At 40.5% G+C, this 13,719-nt stretch overlaps 1 protein-coding gene across 2 annotated transcripts in view; it reads right to left on the reverse strand.

Annotated features, from left to right (window-relative positions):
• Window positions 1-386: 386 nt before the first annotated feature.
• PDGFRA (platelet derived growth factor receptor alpha) overlaps window positions 387-13,719 on the reverse strand; it is an 83,783-nt gene continuing 70,450 nt past the window's right edge. The window contains exons 20-23 of one of the 2 annotated variants that reach the window (XM_029587569.1): window positions 10,744-10,843; window positions 10,509-10,614; window positions 8,022-8,257; window positions 387-4,609 (exon numbers count right to left, since the gene is read on the reverse strand). In XM_029587569.1, coding sequence (XP_029443429.1) covers window positions 4,462-4,609; window positions 8,022-8,257; window positions 10,509-10,614; window positions 10,744-10,843 — 590 coding nt within the window. In that variant the 3' untranslated portion in view covers window positions 387-4,461. The remainder of the gene's footprint in view (window positions 4,610-8,021; window positions 8,258-10,508; window positions 10,615-10,743; window positions 10,844-13,719) is intronic. The other variant, XM_029587563.1, reaches the window with a different exon arrangement.

Genomic DNA, 13,719 nt, shown 5'->3' on the forward strand with positions numbered 1-13,719 from the left:
CCTGGCTCTTCAGCCTGACCTCCCACCCCGTCAGTACTACACAATAAGCACATTTAACATCGCTTACGCCAGATAATAGGAGGTGTAAAATAAGTAAGTTGGCAAATGCACATGCGTGTCTTTTAAAATAGCAACTTCCGTGTGTAATCGCATGCCCTGCCCGGGAACACCCCTAGACTACCTCTTTATTCTGCACATATGTGTGCACACAAAAGTGAAAGCGCGCACGTGTTTTTTACTTTTATAAAATACAGAACATATGAATAGATGCTACTTACACTGGTATTTGCTCATTTTTACGCGTATAAAATTTTGAAAATTCACCATTTTGTGCGTAAATACAAACCCCCTCCCCATCTTTGACCCCCAGGAATGCCTGCCCTTACTTCAGGGAAAAGTACATGCATGGAAGGCCCTATATCACCTGCAGAAAGGGCTTTGAAAATTATACTTGTTGTGTCTAGAAACAATCATTACATTTTTAGCATTCTAGAGCAGCCACAGTACCATCATGTTGGAAACACTTAATTTTTATTACTCTAAAATATAATTTTCAGACATTCAAAAGTGCAACAGTTAACATGCCTGTGGGGTATATCACAGTCATTAAAAAAATAATAAAAAAAAAACAAAAAATCCATGGCAGTGATACAGCTTAACATAAATGTCTGGCAGTATTCCAAAAGACTATATTGAAATACATATATACAAAATTGATGTATAACATCATCATAGTTTATGTCCCATTTCAGATAATAGGACTGTTTTAATACATCAGACCATATTTTACGGAATCTATAGCCATTCCAATACTGAAATTGTGTTCCTCTACATTTTTTTGATTGTCATTTTCCATACATAAAACAGGAAGAACCAGCAGTCATCTTTCTTTCCACATGCAAGTGAAAAGAAATGTATGGTTAATGTGTGACACGGAAACAATAGCAAGATCTAACTCTCTTTGTAAGATATGCCTGTTTTTTATGTCCTGGAGAAACTAGAAAAAGCATAGGATCAGGTCTGAAGATCTAATTCCCTAAAAGAAGGATATGTGATTTTAGAATGATGAATATTTCCCAAAATATCAGGGTCTACCATCCAGAGCCAAAAGCAAGACATTGAAAGCAATTACAGACAGTGTATGTATATGTTCACAAGGAGACTGATATTCAAAACGGCACTTAGCCAGCTAAGTGGCATCACTGAAAATTCAGCTAGGATCAGTGAGTGCCACTTAACCGAATAAGTCACTTATCTGTCTAAGTTTTTAGCTGGCTAAATCAGGGGCGGGGAATGGGCAGATCAGGGAGGAGTTAAGTTGACCGGATAAATTACCCGGCTACCTCGATATTCAGAATTAGCTGGTTGAATTATATGGCCAACTCTGTTCGGGCCATAGGGCTGTCCTAAAGTTAACATAACATACAGCACTAGTTAGCCAGACAAGTTTATCTGGCTAACTAGCAGAGCCATGCATTGGCTGCATATGGACATATATATATATATATATATATATATATATATATATATATATATATATATATGCAGTATAGTCCACTAACAGAGAGAGTATCACTTTTACAAAACAGAATTAAAAAATTAGAAATTGGAAATTTTGCTAAAGTTGCTTGCTAAAGTTTGCATCAGCAGCAAACTTTAGCAAGCTTTTCCTAGCTGACAGCACATGCCAAATCTGGTTGCTGAGGACATTCCATCTTATTATCTCAAATGACATCCCGTGATCAAAAATAAAATTGCAACGGAAAACAAATATTTTTTCAGGGGCTGACATCTGCAGTCATAAAGGAAGTGTCTAACAGTGTCAGTTTCCGAAAGACAGTAGAACCCCCGATGAGGGCAGACATTGCTTTTAGAACAAGGAATTTAAACATTTTCTAAAATGTTTTCCATAATCTTCTTTTTGATTGTAGGGTTGCTAACTGCCTTTTTCAGTAGAAGTTGATCCAGCCTTGGTTTCACCCTATTGCATGCATGAACATGTAATGCCAATTCCCCTATTTATATTCCTAGAAAAAAAAAACAAACCAGAACTACAAGTCATAAGAGGCATAAGATCAGACCTGAATCAGTCTGCCCTGAAAAAAAAAAATGGAGCCAGTTGCCAAACCTACTCAATTGCCACATTAGCCATGAAAATTCAGTAGGTTTCTTCAGTGAGATGGTGTCTTCTAGACCTCACAGATGACTGTCTGAAATGCACATTCCATTTTTATAAAACAAACAAAAAGAGAAGAATAAAGAACACAAAAGGACTTTACAGACATTCCTCTGTATCATAAAGTGTAACATGCTTCAATCAGAAACTGCCAAATTTCAAGCCTGCAGCTTTGAACCTTGGGAAGTTTGGCCCAGTCAGATTGCCATTTAGTTTCCCAACTGTGAGGCCAATGTACTAAGCTGCAATAATGTGGGCCGATATCACGTGTTAATTAATGAGGGATAATAGCCCATTTTAATCGCATGCAAATGAGTTTGGAGGTAAATAGCACACATTACATTTCTCATGTTAATGCAGCCATTGCCATGATAAAAGAACCATGCCTCTCAGAGGTGTAGTAAAGATTTGTGCAATAATGACTGTGTTGACATTCACGCATTTTAATGAATGTTATTTACTATGTGAACATAGGTAATGAGTGATTTACATGATGCTGCTGCTCATTATCTAGATTTGCATAGACATTGCACTCAAGTACACCATATCTAAATAATGCATGCTAAAACCGCAAGTAACACACACACACACACACCAGATTTCACAAATGAAATAGCCTGTGTTATTTGCCATTTTAGCACTCGCTGAGGCAGTGGCAAACCTCAGGGCTGTTAGTACATTGGCCTCTTAATATGAAGATACAAAACTATTAGACTTGTAGGCAGTTGAGAGAGCGCAATTGTAGTAGACCTGGCAAAATATCTTCCAAAGAATCACATATCAATAATAAATACAAATCTTGTAGCAAATATGAGCTTTTGGTGCCTATGATTCCAGCTATTAACATATATGTCAAATACAGTGGTTTTCATATGTCTCCACTGGGATCAGCTCATCACAGTAACAAATCCATCAGCATGAGAAACATTTATGTCACATCTTTAAGAGCTGAGAAACTACTAAATCCAATTCTAAGGGCTATCACAAGAACATATGCTATAAAACAGAGTTCAGATGTTGCCATTTGAAACCACTCTTAGTTGCATTGCTGTTGGATGCCAGACCAGCTCATCATTACAACCAGTGCTTCCCATTCTGATCCACTATAAATTCAGTCCTGAGATGTATAACATTATTGAGAGTTACATCAGTAATGTTAGTAATGTTTTCATTTCTTGCACTTCCACTTTGAATTAACATAAGTAATCTTACAGAAAAGAGATGAACACTTTAAAAGAGGATTACTGATAGTTTGTTACATAAAAATACTTATGTACATTTTAAGAGTCTTAGTACCACACAGGTTATTAAATTCTTTTTTTTATCCACTGAATGGGCAAATTCATGTAGTGGTCAAGGCAATGTTGACTGATTAGACTAACCAAAGTTCTTCTAATACATATTGTCAACTAGTTTTAATCTATATTAAGCACTAATATAATTGATCTATCCACACAGAACTGAAATCTTTAAATTTAAAAAAGTATATGTTCAGCTATTCGGTATGTTAAACAATTGTGCTTTTGCTGGCATTTGCATTATCAAAAAATACATTTTCTATTTATTATTGACAATGCTAGAAATTAATTATACAAAAAGTTATTTGTAACAACTTGACCAGGTATAGACAAACTTCTAATACCCACAATCTGTTATAGAACTTTATCATTATTATTTTCTCTTTGTCTTTATCTACTATAAAAAATAATACTTGATAGTACCTGTACCTTTATACTGTATTTCAAAAGTGGTTTTTACACGTCCTCTCAACAACAGCATAGCAACAACCAATGTTGGGTCGGAGGAGAGTTCGCACAGGAAATGTTGATTGCTTTCTTCTGCAAGTCCAAGAATATGTTTCCCTCATACCTGAACCCATTTGTGATTAGGCAGAGTGCATTATTTACATAATTACAACAGTGAAAATTGGCTGCAGAATGAATTCTCTTCAGTCATGAATGCCCTTGAATCACAAAGTTGCATTTCTATGGCCTCTCCCATTGCTCATCCACTTTGTAAAACTATTGACTGATTTTGAGATGCTGCTAAATTACCACAAGTAATTACTCTGAAAAGCCACTTTTAATGTCTCATTTTGTCACATTCCGGACAATCTCTTTGCCCTCGGTTGAGCCCTTGCTTTGAAAAAAATCAGATTTTCTTGCATATTTTTTGTTTTTTTGTAATAAGTGGTTTTTCATTTGAAAAGTAAGAAGTCTGCAGATGGTATGGCAAGGTTCCCTTTTTTTAATGCTGGCAAATGTCCACCCATTGGGCACCAAAGGTTACAGGAAGCTGTCTTCAACCAGGTCTGAGGAATCAATTCCTATGTCATCTATCATCTCAATGTCCTCAATGGTTTCATCCTCCCGCTTGATGAAAGTAGAACTGCTTGAACCCGTCTCGATGGCACTTTCATCAGAGGTCTGAGAGCTGTGAAAAACACACACACACAAAAGCGAGGTCAATCACACCACAAAACTCAAATAGCTCAGCTCTATGAAAGAGCTGTGCACCTAACTCCTGCCACAAAGGAGATAAGAGATTAATGGGTAATCTTGGAATTTATACTCTCCAGATCACTTGAGCTTCAGTATAATGAGGCTACCAGGAGTGAAGGACCCTGGATTTCAAAAGGAGAAAAGCAAGAGGTTCCCCAGCCATTTACTCACACATATAATACCTGTCCCTGAATTGACATCAGTAGCATCTAAATGAATTTTGAATCAAGTACATTAGGGATGTGAATCGTGTCCTCGATCGTCTTAACGATCGATTTCGGCTGGGAGGGGGAGGGAATCGTATTGTTGCCGTTTGGGGGGGTAAAATATCGTGAAAAATCGTGAAAATCGTTAAAAAATCGAAAAATCGAAAAATCGAAAAACCGGCACATTAAAACCCCCTAAAACCCACCCCCGACCCTTTAAATTAAATCCCCCACCCCCAAATAACTTAAATAACCTGCGGGTCCAGCGGTGGTCCGGAACGGCAGCGGTCCGGAACGGGCTCCTGCTCCTGCATCTTGTCGTCTTCGGCCGGCGCCATTTTCCAAAATGGCGCCGAAAAATGGCGGCGGCCATAGACGAAAAAGATTGGACGGCAGGAGGTCCTTCCGGACCCCCGCTGGACTTTTGGCAAGTCTCGTGGGGGTCAGGAGGCCCCCCACAAGCTGGCCAAAAGTTCCTGGAGGTCCAGCGGGGGTCAGGGAGCGATTTCCCGCCGCGAATCGTTTTCGTACGGAAAATGGCGCCGGCCATACGCGTATGGCCGGCGCCATTTTCCGTACGGAAAATGGCGCCGGCAGGAGATCGACTGCAGGAGGTCGTTCAGCGAGGGTTCCGGCGCCTCGCTGAACGACCTCCTGCAGTCGATCTCCTGCCGGCGCCATTTTCCGTACGAAAACGATTCGCGGCGGGAAATCGCTCCCTGACCCCCGCTGGACCTCCAGGAACTTTTGGCCAGCTTGTGGGGGGCCTCCTGACCCCCACGAGACTTGCCAAAAGTCCAGCGGGGGTCCGGAAGGACCTCCTGCCGTCCAATCTTTTTCGTCTATGGCCGCCGCCATTTTCGGCGCCATTTTGGAAAATGGCGCCGGCCGAAGACGACAAGATGCAGGAGCAGGAGCCCGTTCCGGACCGCTGCCGTTCCGGACCGCCGCTGGACCCGCAGGTTATTTAAGTTATTTGGGGGGGGTTCGGGAGGGTGGGGGATTTAATTTAAAGGGTCAGGGGTGGGTTTTAGGGGGTTTTAGTGTGCCGGCTCACGATTCTAACGATTTATAACGATAAATCGTTAGAATCTGTATTGTATTGTGTTCCATAACGGTTTAAGACGATATTAAAATTATCGGACGATAATTTTAATCGTCCTAAAACGATTCACATCCCTAAAGTACATCCTCCAGCACAGTGTTCCCCTATCCTATCCCGGAGGCACAACTAATTGGTTTGGTATCATGATAGTCAAAATGAATATGGATGAGATAGATGTGCATGCATTGGAGACCGAGGGTTTGCAAATCCATCTCATGCATATTTTTTATGCCTATCCTGAAAATCAGTTAAGCCTCCAGGACTAGGATGGGAAACACTGCTGTAGCATCCTCGTGCCACTCTGAAGGTGAATACATCTCTTCTTTTTAAGTCAGTCAAATTTCTGTTACCAATACAATTCTACTTAAATAATTTACACCAGAGCTTCCCAAACCTGTCTTGGAGACCTCACAGCTGGGTTTTCAGGACTCTGCATGAAATAAATATGCATACATTGGAAACCTATAGAAATTTACGACATATTCTTTGTAAGGATGTGCTGTCATTTTGAAAATTAAAGAAAAGGAAATCGAATGTTGTTCGCGTTTCATTTGGTACCGTGCTGCCATGTTTAAAAACCAGGCTGCCCAGTTTCAAAATAGGTCCCCTCCGTGCCTTATCCCCTGAAGGCCTCCTGGACTCACCCGCAATGCCGGGGTTCCCCTGGGGGCAGAAGTGATCCCCAGTTGCTCCTGCCCTTCTGGTGCCTATTCCAAAATAGTACCAACTGACCAGAAGCCGGCACCATTTTAAATTTTGCTATACAACAAGACAGAGCCAGCCATCAAGAAGCCAATGCCATTTTGTTGTACGGCACTATTCAAAATGGCTCCAACCTCAGGTCATATGGTGCCATTATGAAATAGGCACCAGCGAGGCAGGAGTGACTGGGCATCGCTCCGGCTTCTTTACACACCACGGACGAGGTCGAAGGATCAGGGAAGTGTGGGGGGGGGAGGGGCAATGGGGCGAGGACCCAGGAAGAGTTCTTTGTTACTGCAGCTAAATGCAGTAGGGCCCAGATCCAAGCAGACTTTTTTTTTTTATATCTCATTTTGTTTTTCATTCCTATTTTAAAATGTCATTTGTTTGTTTTTTTTATTTTAAATAAACAAATGAAACAAACAAGAAAAAATAAGAAATAAAAAATATTTTTGATGCCTTGTGGGTATCCTTAAAACTCCTACTGGCTGTAGAGTCCCCAGGACAGGTTTAGGAAGCCCTGGTTTACACTGTGACTACTGCAGCAACAGCCGAGTAAATCCAGCCCTCCGTTGCTAGCCTGGTTTGCATGTAGCCGTGGTATAAAATAAAAGAATAGAACACCTCAGAATGAGAGGAGGAGAAATACGTTCAGAATGCTCTTTTCCTTTCCATTTCTATTTGATGACTTCATTTGAACAGCAGTATTCATAAATACAAGATTTGGAGCCTTTAAGAGCTAGGTTTTAGTTTTGTGCAAAAATAGGGCAATATAAGCCTGCAGATCAGTTTGCTTCTGCTACACCGAAAGAGTACATCTTTTACCTAAGGATTCAATTTCTGCAAGGGGAAAAAAAACCACAGAAAAAAAGTCTGTATACAAAACCTACGGGACGTTTTTGTCAAAATCAAGCATGTATTCCACATGATTTTTTGTACAAGGTTTTACTAGCACGTTTTTCTTTTCCCCCCTGTGGGAATTTATCCATTCTAAAATGACAGTTCATAGAACAATATTTTTGTGGATTTTTCAAAACGTTTACTGTAATTGATATAAAAAGAATTACTTTACCCTTCTAGTCAGACTTGTTTCAAACATTTTACTCACATAGACAATCCCCCCCCCCCCTCCCAAATTCCTACTGGAGGATATAGGCCTTTTTTGAGTCTCCTAGTATTCAAAATCTTTACAAAAAATGCAACTACATTAAATTATATTCTGCAAAACAAAATATTGCAGGTAGTTAATTTGCTTGCCTCCAAAAGCAAAGTTATTGTCATGCTGATTGCTTAGTCAGCAGCTTAGTCTAATAACATGTACATGTTGATACCTGTGCCTGTTCCTTTTTCCCAGTTCATCATCCGAGACCGGGTCAATGTCAGGCAGGGGGATGATGTAACCGCTGTCTGCGCTCAGCCTCTGCTCATCAAAGCCACTCTCCCTGTCCTTCAGCTTGTCTTCATTTTTGTAAGTGGTGTCAAGGTAGGTGTTATCACACTCTGATCTCATACGTGTGACGGCAGGATGATCGCTCTTCAGGAAGTCACTGTGGATTTTTTCATAGCTCTGTAACAGGATATATTTTTTAAATCTCTCTGCATGTATAATGTAATAGCTAAAATGTTCCCACCACCGCAACTCATCTCAAATTAAAGTCCAGCAATTTCCTGAAGCTTTTATTTGTTAATCCACCAACATGGAATTCCTGTAGCCATATTTACCCTACGGAAAATTGTTTGGTTTTTTTTGCAGGTTATCAAACTTTTTATTTATTTATCCAAAGATGATTTTGCCTGGGAGTTTTCCAGGCCCTCTGAAGTAAGGACTTATGTGCTCTTGTAAGCTCATGAAGTCATCAGCTGTGGATAATTCTTATGTTGGTCCATATAAGGATATCACAACCTGAAAATAATCCAGTTTAATCCACTAACAAAATTATCAGCTGTGATGTAGTATGATAAGAAAAAAATAGAACAAAAATAAAAGGTCTTTTTCTTGTGCTGGCCCAGCCTTTTGGGTATGAGTTTCTGCTGAGCCTATATACAACTACAACTTTAAGTAGCTTTAAATCTGCACCAGACTGTCTGATAGCTAATATGGGGGTCATTTTCTAAGCCAGAAGAGGAAATACGGTGAGGTTTTCCAAACTGCAGTACCTGCAGTTCTTGGTACCGCAGCTTAGGGAAACCGCATTATTTTCCACCGTGGGAAAAATACTGTAGCTTGATGCCCTCACAAATGCCATACAATGGCATCCCTCGCAGCCCAGGGCTGCCATTGTGTTAAGGGGCCAAAGTGGCCTAAATGAACCCCCTCCAGCATCCCAATGCTGCACTCCTGCACTCGAATCGTGTTGCCGTATTAACCATATTAACCGTATGGCCATTTTGCAATACGGCAACACGATTCGAGTGCAGGAGGTCGCTCCCGGACTCCTGCTGGACTTTTGGCAAGTCTTGTGGGGGTCAGGAGGCCCCCCAAGCTGGCCAAAAGTCCCTGGGGGTCCAGTGGGGGTCCGGGAGTAATCTCCTGCGCTCGTGACGTTGGGGGACAGGAACCAAAATGGCGCCGGCGCTACCTTTGCCCTGTCATATGACAGGGCAAAGGTAGCGCCGGCGCCATTTCTATTAACACACCTGTGGCCCGAGAGTGGAAGATCACACCGGGACCCCCCCACTGGACCCCAGGTAATTTAAGACATTTTGTGGGGGTTCGGGAGGGTGGGGGATTTATTTTAAAGGGTCGGGGTGGGTTTTAGGGATGTTTTAGTGTGCCGGTTTTCCCGCCCTCCCCCGATTTACGATTTACACGATTTAAAAAAAAAACAAAACCGCGACAATCCGATTCCCTCCCCCCCCCCAGCCAAAATCAATCGTTAAGACGATCGATCACACGATTCACATCTCTACTGGGGATGTTCCTTGAGCCCAGGTGGAGGGCGGGGGTCAATTGTATTAAAGGGATGGGGTTGGAAAGGAAGGAGATGAGCTATGCCATGTAAATTTCTTTTTTTCTTTTTTTCATATCAGACAGGCACTGGGGCTGCTTCTAAGGCAGTGGGGAGGATGGAAGGGGGTCATTCTAGACATTGCGGGGGTTCATTTGGGCCATTCTGACCCTTTTAACTGTCAGCCCTCATAGCATCAGGATCTGTGTTAGCATCCCAATGTACCCAGAGAGTTAGCCGCAATTCTTAAGTAGTAGCTGACTCATTAAAATAACATGGCTTGCGATTTTTCAGGCAAGCCACATTATTTTATGTACATAAAATTGCCTAGTAATGAGCTATACCAGCATTGTTGGGGGTAAAATAATGCAAGGTTTTCAAAATACCATGCATTATCTTTACTGCAAGGCAACTTATCAGGTGGTAAACATCAAACATGGCTTGATAAATTACCCCCTATGTTTCCAAATCTTTTGACACACTACTCATGTAAAACTCTGAGATAATTGTTGTATTATTTCCCTTTCAATATGAGTCATTAACTCTCTACCTCCCAAACCATTGAAAGCAAAGTTTGGTCTTGCTCTGGTTTTCCCAATCAGTAAATAGAAATAAATATAATTTAATAGATGAATGAATGTCATATACCACTGGATGAATTCATATTAGTGTTAAATCAGAGAAAAGACCCAGAACTATTGCTGCATTCAGGTGCTTAAAATAATGCAACATCAGGTCCATTAAATGACTGTACCATTTTGTGCAGACAGCACAGTAGGTAACATTCACCTTTGGTGTACTTTTCCATACAACTAAATTTAAACTGATGTACAATCAGGTCTTGAAAATAGTGATTTCTAATGCACATACCTTCGTGTATTCCCCAGGTAAAAGGCTTTCAACAATTTCACTTAGATGATAAAAGGAAGGTCTTTTTTCTGGTTCGGTATTCCAGCATTTCACCATTAGCTCATACCTGAGGGTAGGACAGAAATAAAAGTAAGCAAATAATTGCAGGGAATTCCAAGAGAGAAAAAGCAATACTACACTAAATACTACATCAGAAAAATGAACAATTAGGTCAGAAAAAAATGCATTTGCATACACTTCATGGGTAGCATGATCAGGTTTTGCCATTCTGTAGCCACTTTTGATCTTGTTGTAAAAAGTAGAATCTACCATCATTCCAGGGTATGGTGTGCCACCTAGAGGGGAAATTATGAAAGGTTTGTTTTATTAATTGTTTTTTCAGTGTGCTTAGAATGATAGAGCACAAATCTTCCAAAAATTCTGTAAGTTTTCATAATGCTGAAATACTATGGGGGTAATTTTCAAAAGAATTTATGCACATAAAAGAATTTTATATCATAGCAATATTCAAAATCCCACTTATGCATGTAAAGTAGGGTTGCGAACTGGCTCCAGATTTTCAGGACAGGGTAATCCAGTCCTGGTTTTACCCCATTGCATGCTGGGACTTAGTCTGCTTTCCTTATTGCATTCCCTAAGAAAAGCAAGACTATAAGTACCTACATGCAGAGGAGTAAAATCATGACTGGATGAACCTGTCCTGAAAATCTGGAACCAGTTGCCAACCCTAACATAAAGTCCATTTACATACGAAAATCCAGCTTTAAGCACATAAACCCTTTTGAAAATTACCCCCTTACAGTGCAAACTCTCCCCAATCCTCACCGTTTTTATGGGGGTAATAATTTCATAGTTTAAGATAACCAACTTATATGAATGAATAATTTTTTTCTGCAAATACATCCTGAATAAAGTAATGTGTCTTCTATGTTAGTTAACTATGGGCCTTATTTTCCAATATCGCATTGGTAACGCATTAGGGGGCGTTACCAATGCAAATGAGGCTTCTTTCGTGCAGTGGGGAAACATCGTGTGCGGCGATGTTTTCGCCATTCGCGAACCCCCGACGCTCATACCTAATCCCCACCCCGAGTTAGTAGGTAGCCCTCCCATAGGGATTCAAATACCTATGTAGGGCATAAGCACTATAGTAAGTCTCTCTCTCTCTCTCTCTCTCTCTCTCTCTCTCTCTCTCTCTCTCTCTCTCTCTCTCTCTCTCTCTCTCCACACAGGTTCCCGCTTTACATATGCTCCGCCCCAACTCCGCCCCCTGAATACCAAATAACTAATTTGCATTTGCGAATCGCGTTAGATGCTGCAGAAGGGAAGGTGCTAGATAAAATTGTTGCATCAGCCAGAAAGTTATAAGACCACAGTATTACAGAGTTATGTTTAGAACACACCAAGGTCTTTGGCACTTTAGCATAGCTGCAGACTCATAGATAGCATTTGCATACAGAGTGAGAGCGAATTTACATACAGATATTTTGATTGTTTATAAAAATGACCAGTCATAGAAATATTTTGACAATTCTCTAACCCAGTTATTGGTTTAGGGGTTGGAAATATATGAAGCATAAACCTTATATAATGCCTTATTATCAGTAAAATCATCCGAGAGAGAGCTTCCTATTGGTATCTTGCATGGCACTCTGCCACTCTCGCTCCATAAGGAATGCTTTATTACATTATTTGAAGGATTTAATAAAATAGAATTTTTTTCTCCAGAGCTGTTGGCTCTAAATGTTTATTTGATCCATAACATTTCATCAGGTCAGTGCACTTCAAAGAGATACAGAGAATCCACAGAAGAGCTATTACACTGGTATCATGTCTGTTCTTTAAGCTTCATAAGGTGAGACTTGAGCACTGCCAGAGAGGGCAGGCAAAGGGAGATAAAACAAAAACATTAAAATACCAAGATACAAATAATAAACAAGAGAGAAGAATTTTTGGTGGAAAGGAAGTACTAGAATACTTAAGCCTGGATTTATCAAAATGTGCTAAGTATCGCATGCGATAGTAAAAGGAGTGTGTTTTATGCTAATATACAGTTTATCACAATTTGTGCTAATTACCTATGCAAATAGCTAAGTTAGCGCAAATTGTGATAACATTTTCAGACTTTGCAATAAATGTCATACCTGTTGTATTTCCTGCATTCAACCACTGGGGGGGGGGGGGGGGGGAGGGATACAAATACCTATCTAGGGAGAAGACATTATGGCTAGTCTCTCTCTCTCTCTCTCTCTCTCTCTCACACACATATGCTCCAGGAGCTTCAAATCTACTAAAACAGGCCTTTCCAGAGACATCACAAAATGCAATAAAACCTTACCATCCTGTAATACAAGCTATTGCATGGCTTAACAATATTGTTTTTCAGATTTGCATCGCATGATATGGTGCTATCACATACGTTAAAGATGTTTTCGCATGCAATGCCTTAGCGCATTTTGATAAATGACCCCCTTAGTCATGATAGATTGAATATGTGTCAACCAAAGAGAAAGTATTTCTGTACAGAAGTGGTTGAAGATGCATGGAGGAATCTCCCAGTGGATGGAGCAGAAGCAAAAATAGTATCAGAATTAAAAAAGTCATGAAACAAGTACAGAGAATCCTTAGCAGTGGACAAGTGAGCGTAAAGTTGGAAATCAAGTGAGGTTTATGATATTACAACAGGTAGGAAAAATAAGCAGACTAGATGGGCTAGAAACTGGCACCATGAGACTTCATTCATAACTACCAGGGAATTTTTTTTTCCTTATTTTATATTCCCTGCCAATTCAGTTAGATCAGTCCCTTCAGTGACAGTCCTTAGTTGGGGACTACACTGCACATCTCTGTCTAATAGACTGCAATCATGGGCCCTATATCTAGCCACTAGGTGTCACCATTGCAAAATGACTAAGTCTCCATATCTCCAGGTGCTCCAGATCTTCTGCTCCAGCTAAACCTAGGAGCAGAAGCCCTGATAAGGGAATCAAACCCAAGATGCCCTGCATGGCAGTGCACAGCACTGCCGCTGAACCACCGGGATGGCTCCTAAGTTTATTGTTTTGATCTGTACTGTTGTTTTGACTTCAAGGTGCACTTATGAGCATGTAGATATTAGACTAGGGCATGCACAGCAACTTTTAAAGTGATATTGAACATCTGACCCAAGGCAGACTCTGAATGATTCTGTGAGTTTTCAGTCTACTAACTT

The sequence above is a fragment of the Rhinatrema bivittatum genome, chromosome 1, assembly GCF_901001135.1.
Source record: "Rhinatrema bivittatum chromosome 1, aRhiBiv1.1, whole genome shotgun sequence".
In the NCBI taxonomy this organism is placed as follows: Eukaryota; Metazoa; Chordata; class Amphibia; order Gymnophiona; family Rhinatrematidae; genus Rhinatrema; species Rhinatrema bivittatum.